Source organism: Anabas testudineus, chromosome 24 (assembly GCF_900324465.2).
Source record: "Anabas testudineus chromosome 24, fAnaTes1.2, whole genome shotgun sequence".
Taxonomy (NCBI): Eukaryota; Metazoa; Chordata; class Actinopteri; order Anabantiformes; family Anabantidae; genus Anabas; species Anabas testudineus.
The window spans coordinates 17,668,693-17,696,195 of record NC_046632.1 but is presented as its reverse complement, the minus strand read 5'-3'; the positions used below and the strand labels follow the sequence as shown (position 1 = coordinate 17,696,195).

Below are 27,503 nucleotides of genomic sequence, written 5' to 3'. Positions count from 1 at the left end.
GTGGGGGCAATGCTATGATCTGGGGTTGCTGCAGTTGCAGGAGCAATAAAGCCCTGGATGTTATAAAACATTGCTTTCCAATGAAACTGACATTCCTACTGTCAGTTTTATTTGTGATGTGACAGCAACAGGAGTTAGACAAAAGTGGAAAACATTACTTGAAAACAACTTCAGTTTCCATCATTTCCAGTAATTAAACAGGCTGTATCATATTCATCATGCTAGGGATGGATGCCACTGGCCGGATGATGGTGGCTAAATATTAGTTTGCAGCAAACAGTACATTGGAAAACCAAACAGTGGCCAAAGCCAAAAACAGCATTTCAACATTTGAGATGGGTTTTTTTGTTTGGAAACAAATGTTTGACATAAACAAAACATGTGTCCAGCTGTTAGGATAAAAAAGATCCTCTCCACCAGAATCACTGATTAAACAATGAACTGCACTATTCCTTCTCCCCTACCCTTTATACTTCTTTTTCAGTGTGACTTCTAGTGCTCACTTAAAAACCACAAATCATCTTCAGTTTCATATGAAACTTAGAAACTATCATGTAATCATCTCTATTTTCTGGCCAAGTGTGGTGTCTCTGTGATGTATTCATCACTGCAGGCATAAATGTTAAGTAATAACATCAGCTTTATGGCAAAACTAATTGGTTATGAATCAGGTATTTAACCATAATTGATAAATTGGGAAATGCTAACCACATTTTCCTTTTCTCTCTGAAACAACTAAAGCTGTATAAAAATTAAATTAACTTATTCTGATGATTCTGCAACTGATTTAAAAAAACAAGACAAGGCAATAATGTGTATTTTTAATGATCCCAAGGAAAGTTTTTCAAACAACTTGATTTCACTCTGGGGGGGTTTATTGGAAGGAAAGAAACACGACATCCAACTTTTTAACATGTTGATAGGTTTAAACAAATAGGTCTGCAGGAGAATGGCTCGATGTGTTAGTATATCGACATGTTGCTCGGCTTTGGGTGGCCTGTTAGGTCCATTTGCATCATTGACTTTTTTGGAGTGTGTCTTGTCTTTGATGGGATATGTCAGTAGGCAGTTCACAGTGCGTCACTCACAGGACACACACGTACCAATACTCCCCTCATCCACGAGTTGTGTTATTTCTAAGTTTATAACTCACGAAAACTGTCATCAGGTTGGCGTTTCACTACTAAATCACTGTTTGAACAGCATCAAAAATGAAGATCTTAATTTAATTTTCAAATATTTCCAAATAGTAGAAAGACAGAAAATCTTTATAGAACGCCAACTGTAAGATTGAGCAAGCCCAGCACTGTGTTTTGTTTTTCCTGATAAAGGGAAATTTTGAATCTACTTTGGCTCATATTTGTGCCACACTTTTTACTTGTAATGAAAACATAAGATGATCTGCCAAATGTCTAACACTGGGAATGCTATAAAAAAGTTCCTCTGACAGTTAAAGAAATGTACTGACCCTACCCAGGTTGCAGAGGTCATCTAAAATCCCTGAACCATTGAGGTAAACATGCTTTAACTTAACAAGCTTTTAACAGTGAGGCTGGTTTTGATATATTTAGTTTAATCAAAGTTGAACTCAACCAATGTGATTATTTGTGACTGAACATTTCTTACCATCAGTGGTTTCTGCCCCAGTGAGTGGGCTGCTGTCTTTGTGACTGTACGCAGCAACCACAGACACCTGGTAAAGCGTCTCTGGAGTCAGACCTTCCAGCACAGTGTTCGTAATGTGCCCAGGCACCGTTTTTTGTCCAGTTTCTTCAGAAAACAGGGACTTCCATCGAACCCGGTACATCTTCACATTGCCTGGTGCTGCTGTCCATGACGCCGCGAAGCTGGTGTCTGTCACATCACTAGTGACCAGGTTTTTAGGAGGGCCCACATCTAAACAAAAAATTATAAAGATAATTTGTTACTGTAGTCCATTTGATTAAATCTACAATTAACTAGAGCTGGCAGATGTACACTATCAGTAGTCAAGTAAAAAGTACTTCACTAAAAGTAGAAGTACCATTTCCAAGAGAAGAATCAATAAGTGCACAGATCTCAACACAAACCTGTGTTTTAACTCTAATGATGTTAGTATGAAGTCATAGTCACTGGGTAGCTCACATGTTGTTTCCAGTATTTGTCAGGTTTTCATATTATATCTTGCCTCTAAAACAAAGCAGCCATTTGGATCTACTGGCAGATTTTTTTAAAATGGAACGATTAAAAGGCCATCGTGTGGACAGCTCACCACAGCTATAAAGGGCCGGAGAAACACGTGAGAGGCCAGGATGAATGGTTTTATACATTTCTGAGGATATTTTAAGACATAACCTCTTCATTAGTGAGTACTGAGCATTGGGAAACATGAGACAAGGGAGAGGGAAGACATAAAACATTTCAGGAACCAGATGAACTCAAAGTGTCTACTGAGCCAAGGGGACAGCACAGAGAGAAAGTCTCGACAGTATTTTATTGAACATCTTTATTTCATCTAATGATTACCACAGTCCTTCTCCATGCTAAAACATGGCATTAGCTAGCTAGTCTCCAGTTAAACATTTGGGTGCCATACTGTCTGTTTCTTGAGGGTTTTATGAACCTTAAAAATCCCAATGACCCCCAAGCTTAAAAGAAAAGTGTCTTTTTACATCTTAGTCTTACTTTTGTAGCTTTAACTATCGTTTTATTTTAACCAGGAGTCAGTTTGTTATTAATGTTTGATAATTGTACTGATCCCCTCCAGTGGACCTCTAATGTATGTGGAGCTGGAAGTGTTTGTCATCATTACATGCATGATGAAGCACCTACCAATAAGTTTTCTATAATTTGACAGACAAAATGTTTTTATACACCTCTGAATTCCTTCTGCTGCTGTCATGAGTTATGTCATCAATAAAGACTAGTGAGCCTGTTCCAGTAGCAACCATGCAAGACCAAGTCATGACACTACCTGCACCAAGGTTCATAGGTTTGGATCATGAGGAGATCCTTTCCTTCCACACTTTTGCCTTTCTATCTACTTTGGTAGGGTAATTGTGATCTTCCTTACTTCAATTTAAAGGAAATAAAAACTAATGAATCAGCTTTGTCATTGCAATAGTTTTGGAGGGGACAGCATATGCAATTACTATAAGATTTTAATATTTGGTCCACCTGTAAGTCTATTACCCAATTTCCTGTTGATTAATGAGCACTATCCCTGTCAAACAAATAGATATAAATCAAAACTACCAATATAAATATGTGTAATACTGTAAATCAGAACTGAAAGTACTACTTGTCAATGTAATCTGTTTTCAAGTTGTCACCAGGTTGCCAAGTTAGCCAGGCTACTTCTTAAAGCCTGTAAATACAGAGATTACACTGCACGTCCTATCCAACATTTTTACATTTTGGAGTGTAATGAACACTGAAGCCTGTAGGAGCTACTTGAAGGAATTTAGATTCTGATCTCCCCTCCAGCTTGGCCGGGTGCAGGCACAGTAAACAATTTTTAAGGAAAACGCCCCCCCAGTAAAACAAAAAACGAATAAAACAATTCCATTGTGACTTCTGTAACACATCTGGTCATAAGACACCAGTTTATTGCTTTTGATTGTGAATTTCCCTTTGAGAGAGTTTGTTTTGAACAGAGATTATGTTACTGCCAAAAAACATAAGAACCTCTAAACATACTGTGAAATTCTTACAGCCTTTGAGAGTCTGAATTCAAATTGCAAAGCCATAAACATAGATGTGCAGGTCCAGCGGATGCAGGGACTGAAATAACTCCCTTGTGGATGCAGTACCGTTAATACTACTGTTAACCAATCAACATAAACCCCACATTTAACTATGGCAGAAGTGATGGAGTGACTAAAGGACATCACTTAACATGATGTTACTCTGAAACTAGTCCAGATCATAGATCAATAACATCATCCAACTACAGTATTAAAGTGTTCTTGGAGGTTTCATGACCTAAACTCAACTTTCTGACTGCTGAATCACACAGAAGCCAAAACCCTTGTTGATTTGTTTAACCGACTGAGATCAAATCTAATTTACACCAAAGCAGTGGTTTGTGTTGCTGCAAGCAGACATATGCTCACTTTCCTATACACAGAGCAGACCACTGGAAATATTTGTGAATGATGGAAAAGAAAGAAGGAGGAGGGTGAATATCAAATTATAATCGTTCAATTTGGATGACAGCATGACCAGAGGAGGCACTGGAAAGATTGAGGAGCCAAGTTTCCTCACTGTGATAATTATCACAAAATATCAGCTCCAGCTATATAATCAGGGGAGGCAGCACGAAACAAATTATATTCTTTTCATTTCTGCCAGTTGTTACAAATCTTTGGAGGAAGGGGATAAGAATTAAAACACCACGTTTTCTAAATATTTACAGTCAGAAAATTTGTTTCTGGGTTTAATTCAGAACAACAAGAATCAAGACAGTTTAAAAATTTTCTCTGTAGACAGTGCACCAACATTTTAAAATATATGTGCCTCTCTGTCTGCACTCAAAAATAAGTCACTGAGGCCATTTCTGCTCCTTCAGAGGAATACCGGAAATTTCATTTTGTCCTATTAATCTTTCTGTGGCCGGACAAAAGTATATAATATTAAAGATAGTGATTTTAAATTAAAATGTTTTCTCAGTGACAGAGAAAATACCTTGAAGGTTGCAGACTGACTGACAAGGCTTTCAATTACTATTATTTTAATATTATCTGTTATTTCATAAGTGCTGCTCAGACTCTGTCACTCAGTGTTCATCGCTCAGCAGACACCATTAGCAGAGAGCTGGAAGCTTTCCATGACTGCAGCCATTTTTTTTTTAAATCTGCTTCAAGGAATGCTGTCTCTCAAAGCTGGAAGTTGAATCTGGAGGCTTTTGAAAATAACAACCACAGACAGCCATCAGATGGAGAATGGAGTGTGGAATATCTGGCACTCTGCAGATGCTGTTTGAAACACTCAGACCTATTTTCCACAGTCCATCACAAAGTAAGTCTGAACAAAACAGACACAGGAGATTTAATGCACATTTGAAGATATTTCCACCAAAGAGTCAGAGGAGTCAATGTGTATAACCTATATGGGAACTGTTTAAAATTCTTTATTATGGATTCATCTGCTGAGAAGAATGATTGACAGAGTTATACAAACATGTCTCAGAAGACAGAAATGACCCAACTAGTTGAATTAAACCTCAGGGGATTGATCTACAACACATACAGATGTCCTGAACACATAATAATAATTACACAACTAAAAATCCAATCCCTTGAGTTCTCCCGCCTAGGGGCACATGATTATAATGCCAATCAGGTACTTCTGTTTGCTTTTTATAAAAGGTTTAGTGGTGTGTCTAAGATTGAGTCTCTTTGACACAAAGTTTGAGGAGATTGAGCCTTACAGCTGGTGGAAAGTCTACTGGGTTATTACTTTGTATGAACTTGGCTGTGTGACATGTTCCATCTACCTTCAGCCATTTGAAGTACCTAGAAAGGCAGAGTGTGACTGCAATTTTTGTAATGGTTGCCCAGGTGGAGGGAAAGAAAAAGCACTCTGGCTTGATCCTATTGCACGAACAAAGCCAGTATTACTGCCAGAGTGGATGGTTCCTATTCCCTGTGTAGCTCTCAAACTCAACAGCAGGATAAAAAACTAACACAAGTAATCAAAGAGCTTGTCAGATCTTGTTGGTCTAACACCCTGAAACATGTAAAAACGTAGATACCTTTCCAAAACGGACAATCCAACAATCAAACCCGGCGAGTAGAGTAGAGATGTGAAAGAAAATGAGGTCTGAACTTTGTGCTCAACTAAGTGCCTTCAAGGATATTGCCTCAAAGTGCATTTTCTACAAGTTCTTGGAAAAAATGAAGGGAAGCAGTGGAATGCAGTCAGGAGGCTACAATAGCAGGCTTTTTACTCCACCTTCAATCGCAGACATTTAGAACACGTTTATCTTTTAACATGTGTGAACAATACCTTGCAGAACAAAGTGTCATGATTTGTCTCCTTTTGCCTGCCCATCAGTCTTTTAATCTAATTTCTATTACCAGTAGACATTTATAAAGTGGCACATAAAAGCTTTGTGACAGCACAGAGTGAAAACAGTATTTGAACGGCATTCTATACAGTGAGTAGTAACTTTTTACACCTGTGAACAGAAGATGTGATGTATTGATTAAAATTTCTTCCATCAGATATTATTTGGGAAAACTAACAAGAAATTTGTTCTAAGTATTTCAGCAGATTCTTCTGATTAGTGGTTCCAGAGCTTTTATTAATCCGTACTGAGGTCCACAGGGAAATATTACTCACAGCCAGTTTAAATTTCACTTCATCAACTTCATGCAAATAAAGATTTTGACGATATAAAATTGATTTTGTTCCATCACAATTCTAAACTGGCAACCAAACTTGGAGAATGTTGTCAGCTGAACTCACCACAGGAATACTGAGTCATTCGTACAGGTCTAACATCTTTAAGCAAACCTCTACTTCACCTGCACCAACTAAAGCAGTCCTTAACACCAAAACTGGTTAAATCTGAAAAGGATGAATTGTCTGATGACTGCTGGGGCCACTTTTAGAATTTAAAGACTGATAATAACAATAACTAAAATCACTGAAAACAATCTAAAATGGGCCTCTAAAACTTGAACGTTAAAAACCTAAACTTTTAAAGAATAAAGACAAACAGTTATGGTTCTAGGATTGACAATAAATTCTATATTGTCATGAGGTTTAAATTAACTCTTCACTGTTTAGGACAGCATCATTTTATTCCAGAGTCCTATGGAAAGTCTATGGAAATTAATTACATAATGTAAGAACTGCACAGTAATCAATCTGACATCAAGCGTAGCCTCTTCTGTCTACAGTTCTAAAAGTTTTTCCATCTCACAACGGCGTCACCCTTTACTGCTCCTAGAATCTGGATGGTTAATGCTGGATAATGTCAACGTTTGGGGGTTCTTCCAAATGGATGTTTAAAAGTAAAGGATGTCCCAAAAAAATAAAAAGCCTCAAGGAACGTTAACACTGAAGAACAGACAGAGTGAGACAAACCACATTTATACAAAGGTTTTTTAATTTGTCAGGGGATCTACTGTGTCATTGTTTAAACTAATACAAACATGGCAATAGAACAAAACAACCTAAAATGACAAAACATTGTCACTTGCTGATTTTGGCATTAGGAGAGGCTTTCCGGTCTAACTCCCATTTGGTCATAAACATAAATGTCATGTGTACTGCACTGAAGCTAAGAGCATTTAAAAAATAAAGCGTAAGCTTAAGGCTTTCAGTGCAACTGCAGCTGAGTTTTCCACTGCAGATCTGAGCAGGTTTGTTCCTGCATGTGGAAGAAAATGAAAGAGCAGAACCTCCTGCCAGCTGCCTCTGATGTGGACCAAGACCAAGGATTTTCTGCAGGCCTTACCAGTGCACATCCTGACACTGAACCAGGCCATAAATGCAACGTGGTGGAAGAAATGTGCCAGGCTGTGCCAGTGTGTGTCTGGCACAGCAACCTGATACATCACTAACAAAAAGAGGGAAAAAGCTGTGTAACCTGCATAGCACCGTGACCAGGGAGGAGTCTGGAGATTGTGCAGACCAAACACAGGAACTGTGGACAGCACTGTTAAATACCAGACAAGCCCCCACAAGGTGATATGAAAACAAGAAATAAAAAGACAGAATGGGGGAAAACAGAAAGATCAAGAATGCAAAATAGAGCTGGAAGGAAATGGACATAGAGACAAAAAGAGTAAACTGAATTAATGAGAAATGGGAGGGGGGTTATTAGGAAATGCAGAAACAAATGGTGAGAAAGAGAGGCAGCAAGAAACGAAGATACATGGAGACAGATACATAAACAGAGAGGAAGACAAAAGACAGGAATGAGTCAGTCTTCCCTGCTCCTCCTCACCTTCCAGCCCTGCTCTGAGCTGGGTTACATTCCTGCCCAGTCTTGCCATTTCTCATCTTAACTCTCAGCATGTGGCTGGCTGCTGTGTCCACTGTTACCATTTTGGCATGTGGCTTAAAAACAACTACTACAACTCCACTTTCTAAGATGCACAGACCCCCAGTGTTACTTGCTGCATTTTGCTGCTCATCTCCAAATTAACCATTAATTTTTGTCTCTTATTTTTCTCTCCTCTTTCCTATTGCTCATCACTGTGAGCTCTTACCACTGAAACCGGACTGTACCTTTGCGAGACGTGCTGCAACAGCAGAGGAGGCTCATACCCTCGTAGAGAGAGGGGGCAGAGAGTGCCAGGGGTGTTGAAATAGTTTGACCATAAATGTGTAGGGGAATCACAGAAATTAAGCGTAATACAGTATTACAGTATATTATTTTACCAAGCAATATATGTAAATATTTCAAAGACGGCAATGTGCCATATTGGGTTTTCTGAAATACTAATGCTTATCTCTGTAACTTGGATGTCAGCATATTACATGACAATCACAAATGGGGCTATGTGCTGCTGAGGAGAGTATTTGACACAAACAGGTACCAATCTAACAGTGGCCTTGTGGTTCCTTAAAGTTAGCTTGTGGCCCATTATTCCTCTCTTGTGTCCTTGATGGCATAAGAACTTAATGAGAAACACTGAAATGTCCCTTGACTAAGACACTGAAGTCCTGGTTTCTGCAGCAAAACTTCACAATAGGAAACTTGGCAGTAAACAGTATGTGAACAATTACAATCACAGTTGTTAGAAAAATAAATGTTAAATAAAGCAGTGACTCATGTACCCTGCTTAACACCTGTGAGTGAAATGTATAAAATGTACAAGCTGTATTATGTACAATTCGCCTACACAAATGCCGGACTTGGTAGGAAACACAACATGCACAAGGTCAGTCCATACACAAACCTCACGGCATTGCATCAATTCATAGCTCTGAGATAAAGTCATGGCGCAATAAACATCATAATGGGAAAAATGTTCTAAGGCATATGGAGGGAGAAAAACATAAATTCATCTGAGAGCCAGCTGGGTGTTTCAAGTCAAAGAGGTAAAAGCTGAGAATAATCCAGTTTTTGTTTTTCATAAACCACCAAAATACAACAAGCAGCTGTAGCATTGGAAAAAGGTGAACAGTACAGACTGACTTGTTAACGAATGGCGTTACGATGGCAGAGATGAATAGAATTTGTTTTTTACTTCCAATTGCATTTTGGGTCCAGGTCAATAATCTTAAGTGTCTTTGGAAGATACGTAATCCCTTCCTAAAAGTGCTAAACCCAACAACCCTTGCTGGAAGTTTCTCGACAATTTAATATTCCCACCGCCCCCCTAAAAGAAAGACACTGCAACTGCATTGTCCCGAGTCTGGAAAGTTGTTAACTCAGGAAAAATAAAATTATTCTTCTTTGTATCACCTTTGAGTACATCCTGACCCACTTCTATTTCCCATCTGTCTATGCTTCTGTCTGTTTCTCATTCCTTTCCCTGTAAGGCTGCACAGCTCTGATGAGGAGCTTGTTGGGTGGCACGTTGTACGTTATACTGCAGGGCTGGGAGTTCATTTTCCACTGGGGTCAAAAATGTGTGGACTCCCAGACAACAAGTGAACACCAAATGGCAGATGATGACTTCACTGACATTACTGAAAACATCACAGTAAAGTTTCAACTTATTGCCAAAAAACAAAGTCAAGCTATTTAGAAGTGTCCTTGAAAATCCTACATATGACAACGTTTTTGATGGCACAGTACCAACTCTACATGCTCTTGTACTTAGTCTTTCAGTGCAAATACTAGCCCCTTGGTGTATCTTGTCGGCACAGCAGCATAGTTGACACTGCATGAAAGTGGCGGTAAACAGCTCATGCAGAGTTTGTCAAAAGAAAGCTGCTCTCGTCTCTCATTACGTGGCTTTTTGCTGTTACCATGCGTTGGAAGAATGCTATAATATGCCATTTTAAATATCTGTGTGAAATGGTTCACTGTATGTATTAAATTCACATTTGCACAGCACATATTTGAAAATAAATGGAAAGTGACATTTAGGTGTTCCAATGAAAAAAAAAGATTGTATTGAAATATATGGATTCTGGCACAGCCATTGTGTTTCTGTATCTAATTTAATAAAGCACTGATTGTGCTGATGATACTTTGATTGCTGGCACTACATTTCCCATCATCTGGCTTATGCAAACAGGAGGTGATATATCGTCATGAAGTCTTAAAAAGGCTGTTTATTTTTCATAATACTCTGTGCAATTTTAAAACCTGCACCATGTTAAATCTTTAGGTATGGCACTAAGGAAGTAAAAAGAAAAGCGTTGTTTATATTTCTAACAAAGTGAAGCTCCAGTTACCTTCTTTGGTGGTTCCATCTGTCTGCTGTGACACTCCAGGACCGGACTGGTACTCGGGTGTGACAGAGACACGGTAGGTGGTTTGAGGCTGAAGCTCTTGGAGCACAATTGTTGTCTCACTGCCGACAGTGGTTGCCTCCAACCTTGATCTTTCATCCCCAAAAGGTTCGTAGGTCAACCGGTAGCGCACAACAGCTCCTGGAGCTGGCTGCCATGATACTCTGAAGCTGTCTGTTGTCTCTTCAGATACTCTGAGGTTGCGCACTGGGCCTTGTTCTGCAATAAATGAGAATGTGTTAGGGTCATACTCCAGCTATCTAACAGCGTACAAACTAAAGCTGAATATCCTAACATGACTCAGCATTATTACCTTCTAAAGTGGTCTCATAGCCTTTCAAAGGCAAGCTTTCCCCTTTCTCATACTGAGCATAAATGCTGACTTCGTAAAGGGTGAGTGGGGTGAGGTGGGGAAGGACAGCAGTGAGGGTATCCCCAGGCACAGACAGGGACACGTAATGTCCATCTGTGTCATCGGCGGGCTTGAACTGAACCAAAAATGACTCTATGTTGGCAGCATCGATTTCCCACATCGCTCTGAAGCTCCTGGGCCCGACCTCTGAGAAAGTAAGGTCCTTAGGCTGGATCAGTTCTGGAGAGAGTGGAAAGTAAAAGTCAATTTTAGTCAAACACAAGCAGATGCTTTGAAATGTGGAATATCTCAAAACCTAAGAAGTTTAACAACTTCTCCTATTTATGAAGATAGGATAATAAAGTAACTTATTTCTATACCGTTTTCAGCATCCGCAAAGTTAGAATTATGACAATCTAGGTGTGATAAGATGTTTTCCAGCAGTCATTTGTCATTAGACATTAACCACACATACTTCCACTAATTTACTTCTAGAAGTCTGCAACTTCTCTCTCAGTTATTGTTTTTCAGACCAGCAAACAAACGAACAAAATAATGGCTAACAGTTAACATTTCAGAGGAAAGCCCAAAATGTATGTAGATTTAACACAGTTTTAAGCCACTCTCTACACACAGGATGTTATTCAGAGAACTTTAAAGGTGAATGACAGAAAAATAAAGATAACTAAAGAGGGATGCTATAGAACAAAAGAATAATGACAACAGAAAGAGCTGACATGCATCACCTAATACAGAGGTTAAATCTATAACCATCTTACATTTCTGTCATTTAACAACATCAGAAGGCTGGCTGCTGTGAAACGCCCCACTATGAGATCTCTTTAAGTCATTATATGGGATGGAAGCTGTGACTGGGCTACTCAGTCAGGCTCCTGTGCAGCTCTCCTTGTTGACATAAAGTCATTATTATATAAGAATTATATAATCGGCAATCAAAGCTGGTGAGTCAGATTCTGCGCTGGCAAACCTGGAAGTTCCTTGGCAAAGTAACGAAGAGTGATTAATTTTTAGTTTCAAGTGGCTGAAACAGCATTTGAAAGTAACTCTTCACTTTTTAAAACTGCCAGATGTTTAGTGGGTTTGATGATTTCAGTACCAAGAATGCCTTTCAGTTAGGATTTGTTTATGGATACATGACGGACAAAACACCTGACAGTCTGGATTGTTCTGATGTGATAATAGGGGAGTCATCTGGTTCCCCAACCAAGTTTAAACAAATGCAAAGACCAAACGCTTTCTGACCCAGTTCTAATGTTTCCACATGCAGGAACTCTGCCTGCCCTTGAAAGATCAAAAGGTGGACATGTGTTTCACACATTTAAGTAAAAGAGGGTTCAGCTGAAAAAGACATGCTTGGAAAAGTGACATGAAAGTAATTGTCTGCATGTGGACAACTGTTGGTACCGTTTTGCACTGGGTGGTAGAGTTACATCTCAATGCTGTAGTAATTAATTGTTAAAATGTTGTTTTGATCGCTACAGATGTTCCAAACAGTGCTTATATACTGTAGGACTAGCTTAGTATTGAATGAAACAATTCAAACCAGCCACTGCTTAAACTCATGGAAGTCATAGCAGCAACCCTGCAAATGAAAACCACATTCTCATCACTACACAACTCAATATTATAGTATGGGTAATTCAGCTTAATATATAGAGCTGCTACTAATATATATATATATATATATATATATATATATATATATATATATATATATATATATATATATATATATATATATATATAAAATAAAAATTAATTATTTAAATTTCAAGTTGTTAAAAGTCCATCTTTCCAAACAGTCCAGATTTCCCTGTCATACAGCAGATGTTGTGGAAACTACTTACATAAAATTAGAATTTTAATGATTCACATGCTCTGATTGGCTCCAATATCACCCCCCCCACCAATCAGAAAACTACCAAATGAATAATGCAAATTAACATTTGTATTGAGTAATGTGTGCAGCTGCAAGCATATATAGTGATCTGTGGCATCAGATCCTGATCATCAAGGCAAAATATCTGCTGTTGCACAACTGAGATACGAACCAGATGTTTCAGAATTGTAGGATCGTGTCTAAGTTTCCTGACAAAGTAAGTCATTTTTTCAAATGCAGCAGGGACAGCTAGCGTAGCTTTAACACAAATACATTCCTTTGGCTGAGTAAGAGAAAAAAATATTTACTGCCATACTTGTTCAAACCCTTTATCAAAAACACAGCTGGTAGTTTAAGGATACTGCTGTGTCCTCCTTTATTCATCATCTGACTGCAAACTCCTATGGCAGAAGTTATGTATGCACAAATTAAACTATTCAAAACTATTTAAAGTGATTCATAATTTCCACAATTTACATTTAACAATAAGGAAAGTGACAGCAATCCATTTATATTTTTACCAAGAACAGCAACCAACGACTGAATATCAAACTGGAATATAGTGAAATTAAAAGGTAGTTGATGACAAAGACAACCGGTATTTCTCTAAGAACCAGAATCAAATAACAGAAGATTGCTACAAACCAAGCAGACCGTCATCAGCATAGATAGAGGATTAAAACAGTCTTACGTCTCTGGAAGATGTTGCGAAGTTCCTGCTCAATCCTCAGGCAGATGGACTGTGTGAGTTCTTTGGAAATTCTCTGAAAGGCATCGAAGTCCTCCACAGTGTACACATGGGTCTCTGCAGGTGTATTGGCAATGGCCTCAAGCTCAGTTCGTACAGCATCCTTAACGCCCACAGCAAAGATCTCCACGTCAGCGTTTCTCAGTCTAGTGGCAGGCTCCTGGAACGCGTCGGACGACTTCCCATCAGTGATGAGGATGGTGACACGGGGAACATTGGTGCGAGCACCTCGGTTAGACTGGAAGATCTTCTCCCTCACGTAGGTCATGGCCCTTCCGGTGTTGGTAGAACCACCTCTGTACGGGAAACTCCTCACAGCTTTGACCACGGCGCTAAGGTCGTGGTGAGTGTTCAGGTAGAACTCGGTGTGAGGATCCCTGCTGTACTGGACCAAGCTGATCTGAACCTTATCAGGCCCAATGTCAAAACTGTTCACCAGCACCTCCAGGAAAGCCCTCACTTTAGCAAAGTTGGCCAGACCAATGCTGTAGGAACCATCCACCAGGAGGACAACATCAGCTTGGACATCCACACCAAGAGAGCATTCTAGATGGGAAATGCAAAAACATAATGTAAAAGTTGTAACTGACTGTTAACTTCCTTACAGTTTGCAAGTGTGCACTTTATCAGACAATAAAATATGGCTGTATAGTTGCAGAACAGGTTCTGTGAGAGTACATGTAGTGCTGTGCATGGTCTTATGGGTGTAAAATGAAAACTGAGCCATAGGCATAAAAAAGATGCATGCAGTTTGGAATATGCATTTTGATTACTATACATTTATGTTTGTATTAACCTGAGCTTCATCACTTCCTGGCCCTACTTAGATGATAGTGGTATTGATATGTTTGGGTTAAGGGGAAGAAATTGATTTAGTATCTGTGCCTTGTCAAAATAAGTTTGTAAGGAGTGTAATGTTATTTTTAAAAAATATATTTAAAAAATCACTATTTCATACTTACCCAGTGATACTTTAACTGGCTCCGTCTTCTGCATGGCAACGATGGGCTCGCTTGGTGTCAGGCCCTTCAGAGCAAACAGGCTGATCTGGTACTCTGTATCTGGAGAAAGGTCTCTGACCACCACTGATGTCTGAGTCGGGCTCAAATACAGCTCCTGCCGCTTGCTGCCGGTCATCATGGGAATCATCTGCAACTTGTATCCAGAAATATCCCCGATGGAGGCGTCCCAGGTGATCCGCATAGTCTTGGAGGCCACTTCCAGGACTTGGATGTTAAAGGCTGGCTCAACAACTGCAAATACAAAAGTCTGAATCAGAATTATAGGATTATCTGAAACTTAGTGTGCAGAGTGTTCCTATAGCTTGATATTGATTGAACTGAAAAAACATAATCATACATGCTTTAAACAACTTTGACAAACAGAAACACAAACATCAGTGTTACAACCAATTCTTCAATAACTGCCTTTATAAAAACGGTTACCTAACGATTATTGTTTTAAGATCAGGGACAAAGGATGGAAGGTAAAAAAAAGGTTTCCGCCCCATCTCACCTTCTTCTCCGCTGACAAATGAGTTGAGCTGATCATCGACACCAGCGCACACCTGAGTAATGAGCTCTTTCTGAACATTCTTGATCACGTCAAAGTTGGCAACACTATAGACGTGAGTTTGGTAAGAAGTGGAGGCCATCAGCTTCATCTCCTCTTCATCTGCCTGTTGGACACCTAAAAACATAAAAAAATAATAAAATATACCATATGTTTCTGTAAATGTACATTACATAATACTTAAAGTGAGGGGACATTTTCTCATTCTGAGCTAAGAGGTGACACCACTGAATTCCTCGCCATCCTTGTAAAGTCACTGGCATCATGTCAGGATTATTCTATCAGGGTAACGAGTGCATTTGGTCCAACTCTGTAAATACTGGACAAAATGAGCAATCCATGAAGACATGAAGGAAACATTTGTTTTCCAGGTTTAGCATATTAACAGTTCTCCAGCTGGATTCCCCACCACCAACATTGACAACACATAAACGCCAAGACTCAACTACTCTGGCTGGAAACTCTGACAGCATGGGCAATAAATAAGAAAGTGGTCGGGCACAATTGTAAAAGTGGTGAATTTTACAATTCTGTAATCTTCTGTGTGATACTGTTAGAAGAGCTGTGTCCCCTTACAGAATATAGTTTATTTTAGGCCACTTTGCTTTACTCTGGTATTTCCATGTCTACATTTCAGATGAATATAGGACTCATTGTAATACTTTTGCTTATAAAGTGATTAATATTAAATATGACTGAGATAATTAAGTATTGCAGATAGCCTAGTGCTGTCAAAAGACACATTGGTTACACATACTTACATTGGTAAGTATTGGCACTTGCATGAGCACAGTTGCAATTTTATTTACCGCTAAATCACTAATGCCAATACACAGTGCAGGTCAGTGGTGTCTTTAAATTGCTGAGAGCACAATGCCCTCTGGCAATAAGGTCCAGTAACAGTTGAATTTTTTTCAACTAATTGAATTGTTTTAAATTAATTGAACAATACCTACATGCTTAGATTTAATTATAACGTATTGCGTATTATGCTACAAATCTTTATTTATTTTTTAGCTGAAAACAGTTTTATAACATAAAAAATATAAACCTATTACCAGAATGTATGTATGCAGCTGTTACTACTTAACTACCAGCCCTCTGCAACATCATAGCAACAGTCCACTTCTCTTCCTTCATCTAATTCTGTGGAAAGTCTGACAGTGAAGACTGAGCATAAACACACATAAAACCTGCTATCACTCGCTTGTAATGTTAATGATGCAGGAATTTAACCTTGTTCTGTTATTACATCATCACAGCAGGTAAAAGCATTAAATACTGATGGAAAATGTAAGAAGTGGAATGCAATAAACTTGTTCTGGCTACATACCAAGGACAAAGATCTCACCTCTGTTACTCGAGCTGTTTTGGAGTAGCTCTCGAAACTTTCCTACGATTGCCTAGTGCGCCCAATGTTAGGAAGGACCCTCCGGCTCCCGCGCCTCAGTGAAAGTGTTTTTCAGGAGGTAGTTGAGGGCACGCTAATTACTACATTACATTCAGTATTAGCAGACGCTTTATCAAACGACCAAGTCATTACAGTTACAAGGTAGCAGTGGCAGCGTTCTTGCTAACCCCTACAGGTAGCCATAGCTGGATTTGAAACCCAGTATGGGAGGCGGATGTTACACACCTACATTTAGTATGGTACATAATTTACATACATTTCTCTAATAAATATGTTTAAAATAAAACAATACTGAAATATAATCAATAACTAATAAGCTAGACTGAAGGTATAAACAGACCGTGACGTACCTGTCTTGGTGTCGCCTCCTTTGTACGGCAGGGAGCTGATGGCCCGCAGCAGCGCTGGACGCGTCAGATGCTCGTTCAGGTTGAATTCAGTCCGACTGTCGCTGCTGTACTGAACCACACCCACTCTGGTTTTTTCTTCACCAATCTGAAAGGCGCCAGCCACCGCAAGGATGAAGTTGCGAATGTATTTGAAGTTTGACCTGCCCACACTCCAGGAGCCGTCCACAAGGAACACCATGTCTGCAATGGCACTCACAGGGCATTCTGGGAAAAAGTTTAGGAGTGAAGAATTGTTACAGGTTAGGTTTTTAACAAGAAATCAAAGACATTTTCAGCCAGGTTTGTCTCTTGTCACAAAAGTTCACCCAAGGGGGGGAGTGTGTCCAGTTTGGGGACCTCAGAGTCACTTCTCTGCTACTTGTGGATGTTGTGTTTCTGTCACACAGCACTGGAGGTGGTGGAGATAAAAAATCAACACCTCCAAGTCTGAGGCAATAGTTATCTGCTGGAAAATGGTGGAATGACAGATTGTTGTGTCATTAGTAGCTGTCCTACCCAAAACAACTATCGCCAATTTTACCCAAAGTGGATCTGGGTTTAGACCTTATTAGTTAATGGATTTTTGGATTCCCTTTATTGTTTAAAAAGCAGATAGTTCACATTTGCTTTTTAAAAAAACAATCTAAATTTAGTGTTAGGTAGAGGCTTTCTTCCTTTTCCTACTTTCTTCATGACTTTCCTCTCATGAAAAGAAGGGGAAAAAAACAAAAAAATCAGCATACGTTCGTCATCGTTAGGGTAAGAGGGCCAGGGAACCAGCAGCAGCAGCACTCTTGTAAATCAGCATCTGTAATGGTTTCCACTTCTCTCAGCACTTCAGGGCTGGGCCCCTCTCAGTTCGCTCCCTTAGCTCCTACAGCAGCCTCCAACTCCACCTACGACCCCTGCACTGAGCATGTGCAGCTTCCTTCACATTGGCATAATTGGCCGGCAGGGGACCAAGCTGATGACCAAATACTTCAGAGATTTATGTGGGCCTAATTTTGATTACAGCTTTACAATGGGATGCTGTGTGGTCAGACCCTTCCTTTGGTGCTGAGCTCATGCTGATGGACAACGCCCAACAGTGAAGAGTAAAAAGTGGAAAAGTCAAGAAGGTACAACAGCAAGTTGAGCACACACCAAAAAAAAAAAACAAAAAAAAGAAAAGCTAGGCCCCACATTAAATTAAGGTTTAAAATAAATTAAAAAATAGGACTTACTGACTGAATCTGAGGGGTCTGGCTTTCTGGAAGGGCCTCTGCTGCTTGATTCAACTGAAAGACAATGACACAACCATATAATTATAAAATATCAAATAAAGTGAAATAATATAATCTGTTGAAAGTGTCCTCAATAAATAATCACATAATATCACGTTATCAATAATTTCCTGTCAGTAATGTTTACCTTTTTCTTTTTTCAACAACATTGGACCAAAGGTCCTCTTTTTGTTTCCATATATGAGATTAGTTCTCTGATCTGAGGGTTTCTGTTGCAACAATTCTTTGTACATAAGGTGAACATGCAAAATGAGCTCCCAAAAGATGAAATTAACAGGTTGATGTCATGGTTTCTGACAGATTTCCAGGGAATCTCCAGTGCCCGGAGGGTGTCGTTGATGTGTGCAGAATTGCAAAGCAGGCGTCGGCCACCAAACTGCTGCCATGACATTGAGCAAATATTTCACTCAATAATGGAAATCTGAACTGCTACTTGTTTTATGACTCATTCAAGTTAAATGAGACTTGTACTAGACTTGTTCATACTGCAACTGCACTTATGTTTAAGTTGGAATAATGAATGTTTTTTTTTTCCAGCAACTAAAATCAGTGGATCCCATCTTTTGCAGCTTAAACCCTTTCAAATGAAACGCTTTCGATTTGTAATCCTTCGTCTCAAACTGTTCTATGACATAAAAGTTAAAGGTTCAACCAAATAATTACTTTTCTAAATATGAAGGATTTTCAGAGGCCTCAATGTAATAATGCAACAGAAAGGAAAATGAAAGAACTAAGCATAATATTTTGCAGACAGTGCATCTTACCCCTTTTATTAAAAAATAAACGTAAAATTTGAAATCAAGTTTTGTGTCTTGTGTTTCATGTGCCAACTGCTTTAATGTTGCTGTTTGCCTTGAAAACACTAGTTGAGAAACAGTCTCATTACTTGGATCATTGAGTAACTTTTGAGGTTTTACATGATCTCATTGGCAGATGGAGTTTATCCTTTTGTCAAGGATTGCAGAAGATTGAATTTCTATTTTAGAACTTTAAAGACATTAATTCTGGCTTTGTATCCAAAAAGATTTTACACAACAAAATAAGTCTTATAATTACTTTATTTAACACTGATTAAACTGCACTGATTAAATCTAAACCAATAGATTTGTTTTGGTCTTACAGTGTCAGACTGAAGCTTCACAGCTGGATGTTCTTCCAACTGTCCAGGTGGGCTTTCAGACTTTTCAGACTTTCAGACTACAGCCTTGCATACCTAAATTCTGGGTTAACCTATTTTGGCTGGGGATTGTGGCAAAATACCTTTTTTTCTAAGGTTAAGAATAAAATTACAAACAGAACATTGGGATAAGAAAAAAAAACTGAGAATTTCGAGCATTTACAATTGCATAACAAGTCTACAAACTCCATCTGCTGATGATCTATGAGATATGATCAAAAGCTCCACAACAGTTCCTAAATGAACTCTGAAGTATAATTTATTTTTCAACTTAACAACATATAGTTAAAAACAGGTTCAGGTGTGTCACCCTCATTCTTTGCTCTATTTAAAAAGAAAATTCATGAAAACAAAAGAAGTACAGATGATAGACTATATTACATTTCCACATGTTCCGGGACTTTTATGGGGCCTTTAGGTGTTTTACTAGTCAGTTTGCTTTGTAGACTGTAGCACTGAAGACTGCCATTCTAATTTCCTGCCAACACTGACCAGTTGCAGACAAACATCAGCCGGATTCAGTTGATGTCTGGTGCTGATTTAGACACTCAGGGACACAGTGACTCACGTGTGATCTGGCCGGAGATGGGCAGACTCTCCTCTGGTCCTGCATATGCTGATATTGTTACAACATAATCCACATCTGGAGTCAGGTCTGATATGGAGGTCTTAGTCGCAGACGCAGGCAGAGTAAATTCCTTTGTTGGTTCTTCTACACGAATGCACAGAGTCACAGGGAAGCCATTAGGAAACTATTGCATTACTTCATTTCTCCAAGAGTCAAAACAGGGATTCAGAAAAACCTGATTCCAACTATTGACCTGAGGAGTGGAAGAGCTGTGTAAACACACAACAGTATGATTCAATTTAATGACAACTTTCCGTATTACTATGAATCAAAACAATACCGTCAAATCTTCCCCTAAGTGTAATTATTTATTTAAAATGTCTTGGTGCTAATTGTCAGGGTTTATGAGCCATTTATTTGTATGTTGATATGTTGACTCTACTATATACAAAGTCCAGTAAACATCTGTTTACTGGTACAAACTTAAATTTGATTGTGAGATACAATTGCTTTTCTGGTTAAAAGTCAGACTTTTCCTTTAATAAACCATTAAAAACTATTAAAGAAGACAGAAAACAGCTGAAGTATTTGATCAATTAGTCCAATTTATCTGACATAATGATCTAATGAAACACACTGCCGTTCTTTGTAGTGATTTTAAAGTCTTCCCAGTTTAGAATCTAATGTTAAATCAGCTCTATCTATTGTATTTCCCATTATATTATAATTATTTTACATTATCTCATATGGTTTTTAATCTTAATCTAAATGTTAGCCAGCTAACACTTTTAGCAGTTAGCTACTTCACTTTCTTACAGTTGCACCTGCCAGCTACAAAATATAAACACGCAAGCTAACAGTTAATTTTGTCAGCTAATAATTTAAATAGTTGAGTTATCTAACATTAACTTACTGTTTCTAACAGTTAACCATGTCTACCAACTTTTAATAATGCGAGCAAACCTTGTTGGTGTCAATTAGCTTGCTAGCAGTTAACGCTAGCTAACAGTTTGCAGCTAACTTTAACGAACTGAATTGAAATATGCACACTAACGTTAACGTTAACCAGCTAGTTTAGTTGTCCAGGTTCAATTTAACAGTTGCACGCAGTAGTTTTTTATTTAGATATAAAGTTACATGCTAACAGTAATGGTGCTAGCTAACTGGATAACTATTGTTAATTTGTTTTCTGATTAATTTGTCATTTAACAAGCTGGACCCTGCTCTCCAGTAAGTGACACGAACAATTATCAGACAGGTGCATGAAAGAACCCATGTAAACAGTGACAGAGCCGTGATAAAACTAAAACTCAAACTAAAACTAAAACTAAAACTAAAACTCAAACTAAGACTAAGACTAAAACTAAAACTAAGACTAAGACTAAAACTCAAACTAAAACTCAAACTAAAACTCAAACTAAGACTAAGACTAAAACTAAAACTAAGACTAAGACTAAAACTCAAACTAAAACTCAAACTAAAACTCAAACTAAGACTAAGACTAAGACTAAAACTAAAACTAAATTACCTCCCACACGCTCTGGTTAGTCATGTTCAGCTCAGCTGACGGAAGCTGAGTCAGCACTGAGTGACAGCTGCCACGTCAGGAAGAGAACATGGTACGGTCCGCTTTAGGGGAGTCTGACATCATAATATACGTTTATTTGGGCAGTTAATGGCAAATATTCATGATTTAAACATCACGAACAATGTAAAAATGTTTTGACACAGCACAAATGTTTTTTTAGCCTCTTTAGATGTTCGAAATCAAACCCCTCCGTCACCTGCACCCCCATCATCATGTGTATGATTCAAATGACACAGATCCAAACGTGAACTCAAGCTAACATTAGCGCTGTCAGTTAGCTAGGACTTAGCTAACAGCTGGCTGTTATCATGCATGTGTTAGTGAGCTAGTTCACTTAACTAACAATATACAACAGTTAAAGTTGGGTAATGAAGTTTAACATTACTTTGGTCAGTTTGTTGCACACTGCAGTTTGTGAATGTGTGCAAGCTAACATTAGTGGTGTTAAAAGTAACTACTACACCTTACTGAAGGTACACATGCTAACTGCTTGAATTATTAGCAGTAGATTAATTAGAGACTAATGTGTTAGAACTTGTTGTTTTCTTATAATCGAAACTTGAAGCACATTGATGTCTTAATATTATTAAATACTGTAGCATCAAGATGTATCTTCATTTCATCGTCATTATCATGTGGATGTTAGTCTGTATACTATAAACTCACCATTTAACCCTGTAGTCAGCTGACAGGACTCTAGCTGTTCATCTGTCCAACAGCCAGCTGATCATTACTCTTATTCCTATGAGCTATAATGTTTTTCTTTTTTTATCATTAGTTTCCAGAGCCAAACATCTGTCTGCAGAGATAATTGTAGGAGAACGTCAGAAGCTAGACAGGATCAAACTGGCAGGTTTAATGAGCACCCACCTGTGTCTGAGCTCACTCGTATTCTGTAGCCCTGTATCCTCGACTGGGGTCGCGTCCAGATCATTTGCACTGTTTTCTCATTTAAAATCTTAAACCTCAGATCTGTTGGGGGGTTGACTGTGGAGAGAAAGCATTGATAGAGTTAATCCTGCAGTTTTAGGAGCTAATGTATTGAAATGTTGAACATAAAGAGGTTTTCCCAACAGTCAACACTTCCAGGGTGAAGTACAACAAGTTCACTGTTGGAACAAACACAGGACAAACTAAACTACACATGTGAGAGAAGCCATTTTGGAGAAAAAGGGCCTGTTTGAGCCGTCCGACCATGTTCGGCAACAACACAGTGAGACAACAAACAAACAAAACACACCAACAAACCAATACCGTCCTACAGTTTAGGACATGGAAGAATAAAACTGAACAGGGCAGGAGGATGAACTTGCTGGGAGCCGGTCTACGGAAGCAAAGAAACGTCAATTTGAATTTTACGAACAACCGATACCAGATTATGTTTAGTATTTAACTGTAATCTCTACTGACTAACACTGGGTTTGTAGCAAAAAAAAGAAAAGTATTTCTGATTTAATCATTCGAAGCCTGAAAGAAAGTGTCCAATTTTTTAAATATCTAATTTATTGAATGAAAAAACAAAAAAGAAACTTCTCAGATCAGGATGACAGATCAGACCCTACGTGAATATTAGGTTTAGAGCCAGAAGTGATTAGTTGAACCAGATAAACATTTTAAAGATTTAAGCTTCTGGCAGAAATAAATAAATCTGGATGGAACTGAATAGTGTTTACATTTGAACGTTGAAGTATTTTCTAGTGGTTTTCATTTATACATAGTTGCTTATAAAATTTAAATTGTTGTGGTCTTTCTTTGCTTCCATACAAGTGACTTTGACAGATACCTAACACATTTTTTGTATCCAAATATTTTTGGATAGAAAAAATGTGTATCCAAATGGTAATGTTGTGGTAAAATTTGGAAATCACCAGCTACCTAAGAAAGACGTGAAGCTTCCCACCCTGTCAACAAACTTCAACATGGACTCATGGTGTCGAACTGACAAACAACAAAAAGACACAAACCGGTCCAGTATTGATTATACAATGGATAAAGAGCTGATTGATTGCTTTCATCATCTCCATTGCAAACCTAATAAAAGAAGACACAGTGTCAGCGAAGACACGTGTTCATCTTTTCTGCTCATGTTTCCAAAAATCAGCACCAGAGGTTCTTAAACTATTTAAGATCGAGGCTGATGTATTTAAAATGTACAGAATATGTACTGGACATTAATAATTTAAGAACCACTGGTTTTTGTGATGTTAACCAACAAACAAGGTCAAAGTGCACACACACTGAAGTTTTGAATAGTGATCACGGACAAACAGGATCATGCACGTGTACATGAAAAGTTGTTTTCAACAACTTGGAGCAATAGACAAAATATTTCCATGTACACGAGGGACGATAGATTAATTTTTAAATTAATATTTTAAAGTGATATTCTTCAGGTTGGGGTGCAAAACAGATCGTGGATCGCCTACCTGAAAATCTAGCTTGCTATAATGTACATTGCTTTTAATGCAACCACACTGGCTATACTCGATGTAAGTGTTTCTAACTACAGATTAGACTAATAACTAACATCATACTGAGAAGTACTGCTACTACTATAATCCTGTTTATTCCAACAGGCTTACAAGGCTTCATCAATCAGAGTTTGACCACCCCTGTGCTGGAGAGGGTTCTTGCAAAATCAATTAAACCAAGCACTTCGGATTTCCTGATTTAATCTGAGAAACAGGTGGAGCCTGTGTGTCTAATTGTTAATCTTTTCATGCTGGAACAACACATGTCTGCAGCAGGTAAAATGAGCTCTACAGTCTGTGTTCACTTAATTAAACTTTGCAGCTGCACAGATTCTTCTAAAGTGCTGCAGAGAAACAGACACAGTACAAAACAAGCAGAATATAGATGATACCACAGATATTCTAGCTACAGTTTACAGATTACGATATCAAAGACTTTTTTCTAGACCACCAACCAGTTTATCTGTTAGTGTGGGAGTGAAGAATATCATTGAAAAATATTGTTGTAAAGCCAAGACTCAAGGTCAAGGCTTGACCGGGAGGTGTTACAAGACGTCAAAAATGGAGGAACCACCAACCTGGTGCTTCAAATCAAGGGCCACGGGCTGATGCTTCTGTTCCAAATGGGTCTATGCAGCTAGAAACTACCTCAAAAACTCCAACTCTTATTCCAGAGGAGCACACACAGACATCCACATCATCCACACTCACATCCAGGCTTTAGAGCTTCTCTTTGTAGGTTTCTTCATCATCGTTAGCTCTATAAACTGTTTTTATTTAGTCATTTTTCACCTCGAATGTGACACTTTAGAGGGGAATTCATCCTGCTGTGTTATCTCAAGGATGTTTGAGCCTTTAACTGTCAAATTATTCCACAAGGTAGAATATAAATGACCCAACTGTGACTCCAGGAAAGGTCCAGAGTTCACAGGAGGTCAGAGAGAAGAGAATTCTTCCCTAATGATCCAATAAGTTTTTACTGCACCTTCTTCTTCTTTTTATTCTTAGAGAAAATGCAGAGGTCCAGAGAAGCAGCTTCTTTCCTCTCCTAACCTCTGGAAAATAATGTGAAACTCATATTTTGTCTTTCCGTTCCATCAGGAGAAAAGACGTAGGGAGGAAACTTGGCCACGTGCCGTCTGGGGTTTTTCTTTTCTCTTGAAACTGGTGAAATGTCGACTGCAGTAATGTAGACGGAGGGAGAGTTTGAGCAAGGGCCCCTCCTGGTGTAAAAATGCTTGATCTACATCTGTATGAGGACTTCAAACACATATTTTAATCTATAGCTAGAAATACTGGCCTGTAGTTCATTTTTTAGGATGATTTTCACAATAGTTTAGTGTCTCCCATGACATAAATGAAGCATCTGAGAGATAAAAAGCTAGTTACAAAAATAATTAGCTTACTCTTATCAAATAAGCTTTTTTTCTTCTTTATTAATTAACTGGAGGTCATATGTGACCAGCTAGATTCGCTCCTCTGAGCAAGTTACATTCATAAATTAGTGGCTCGAGGTTCAGAATTAAAAAAAAAACATATTCATAAATTCAAAGCAGATATTTGAAGCGGAGACTGTTTTTCTCCTCAAGAGGAGATCCTGCCAATTCCTGCTGGAAACGGGATTTATTGGACTGTCATCAATCAAAGGTTAGACAGAGGCTGAAAAGGCAAATCATGTCAAACAAATCAAGTCACAAACACAGAGTTGCTTTAGCTATGTGATTTTTTTTATTCAGACTAAATATGCAGCTACACTTTGTCAGAGAAAGAAGAGAAAAGGCAGAAGTGAGAGGAGCTGAATTCAGATGTGTTGGATCACAGAGTGGAGAAGAAGGAGGAGAAGGAGGAGAAGGAGGAGGAGGAAGAGGAGGAGGAGGAGGAGCGGCTTTACCTTGGTTCTGGGCCTGAGAGGAGGACAGCAGCAGTGCCAGGATGGCAGCCGCCGCCAGACACAGTCTGCTCTTCATCTTCAGCTTCTCTGGCTCAGCAGCACATGAATGAAGCTGCGAGAGGAGCGGAGGAGGAGGTTAAACCTTCAACATCAGCCCCCGCAGCCCCGCAGCAGCCTCGGGGCTACACAAGACCATTCTGTTACCTGAGTGTGACCCTCACACCTCAGTCATCCGCTGACTGTAAAGCTATTAGCATTTATATCTACTCAGCTCAGCTGGATTTTAGAACTTTCCTCAATCATTTCAATGGTAAAAATGCTTCATATGTGATGGATAAGGTCCAAAAACATTAATATTTAAGATCGAATTAAAACTTAATGGAACCGCTGCGACAATAAAGGCACCGAAAGACAAATGAGTCTCTTCTCTCTGTGCAATAGATTCATCTTTCTATGTTTTTTGTTGTAGATTAATTCTTTGCATTTTCACAGCAGTGCGTCCAGTCCAATATCTAATATCGCTGCAGACATTACTCCCTCACTAGCAGAGACCAAATCTCTCCACAGGTCACAATAACCGAGCATCTAGTCTTGGCACCGTGCGCAATTACGCACCGCTTATGCCAAGAAGTTTTTTTTTTAATATTGCAAATAAAGTGTGATTGTATTAAAGACAGGACAGTGTAGAAATAACGCAGCATTGTACATAATTAAATTAATTATCAATCATCAATATCAATGTGAGGTCCAAACAATTTACTTAAAACCGCAAGAATCATGCATCACTGACCTATAGAGGAGACTGTAGGAACTCTTTAGTTTTGTTCAAGAAATAAAAAATAAATCAAATTAAATCTCTTTTGTAGACCTCCAGTCTGAGAAAAGGGAGGGTGAGATGGTCCGGTGTCACGGAGCTCAACGGGTTTTGGTTCCCAGACGCGTCGGCGAGCCTCTTTCCAAGTGGAAAGACTCTCCACTCAATCTGCTACTTAACAGGGGGGCTGCTCCCAACTCTGCCTGCCCCGCCGCAGGCTCTTACGACATCCAGCCGCAGCAAAAAATGATGTGTAACCTCTCAAAGTGCTGGGAGACGCACGCACACACACAGACACGCGCGCAAACATACACTCGGAAACTTTTACATAGCTTTCTGCATTCCTTTCCTGTGATGGAGGGCTCCTGTGCGTCTCGGCCGCAAGGAGACAGCAGCGCAGATCTGCTTTCCGGAAGGGGGGGTCAGACGCTTTCAGACCCCATCCATGCGTGAATCAATGGGAAAATATTACACAGTCTAGTAAACTAAATCTCAGTCAGACTTTTCCTTTTTAATGCATCGTTCCAGTTCTCAGGGACGGAACAGAGGTTTGTGGGATGCTCAGCTGGATTTTAGAAACAAAATAAGCATCAGTTCACCAACAATATGAGAAAAGTACAAAGTATACATGATTACAGCTTGGACATATGCTCAATGACTGTTATTGTAAATCATAAAGTTTGGTATCATCCAATTGTTTGGCAGGAAATTGTCGTGGTCACAGATCTGGATTTGCTAAAGTATCTTAAATTATTCTTAAAACAAGTTGTAGCACCTCTGACCTCTGACCCTTTTAGGATTTTTATAAGAATCCCACAGTTTGTTTAATCTGCTCCTCAAAAGCTGGTTTACAAAGAAAAACTAAAGAAACTTGAACACCAGCAAATCTGAGGCTGTCAAACTAAGTCAAGTGAAAATAAACCTTGTAGTATTTA

General features: G+C 38.8%; 1 protein-coding gene across 4 annotated transcripts in view; it reads right to left on the bottom strand.

Moving 5' to 3' along the window:
- The window catches only part of col12a1b (collagen, type XII, alpha 1b), a 97,183-nt gene extending 70,453 nt beyond the window's left edge, over positions 1-26,730 (bottom strand). For 2 of the 4 annotated variants that reach the window (XM_026340825.1, XM_026340826.1), the window contains exons 1-7: positions 16,310-16,341; positions 14,920-15,093; positions 14,367-14,657; positions 13,348-13,950; positions 10,718-10,996; positions 10,348-10,623; positions 1,627-1,896 (exon numbers count right to left, since the gene is read on the bottom strand). In XM_026340825.1, the coding sequence (XP_026196610.1) occupies positions 1,627-1,896; positions 10,348-10,623; positions 10,718-10,996; positions 13,348-13,950; positions 14,367-14,657; positions 14,920-15,067 (1,867 nt within the window). In that variant the 5' untranslated portion in view covers positions 15,068-15,093; positions 16,310-16,341. Of the gene's footprint in view, positions 1-1,626; positions 1,897-10,347; positions 10,624-10,717; positions 10,997-13,347; positions 13,951-14,366; positions 14,658-14,919; positions 15,094-16,309; positions 16,342-25,754; positions 25,867-26,544 lie in introns of those variants that run through there. The other 2 variants (XM_026340827.1, XM_026340829.1) reach the window with 1 other exon arrangement.
- Positions 26,731-27,503: the final 773 nt, after the last annotated feature.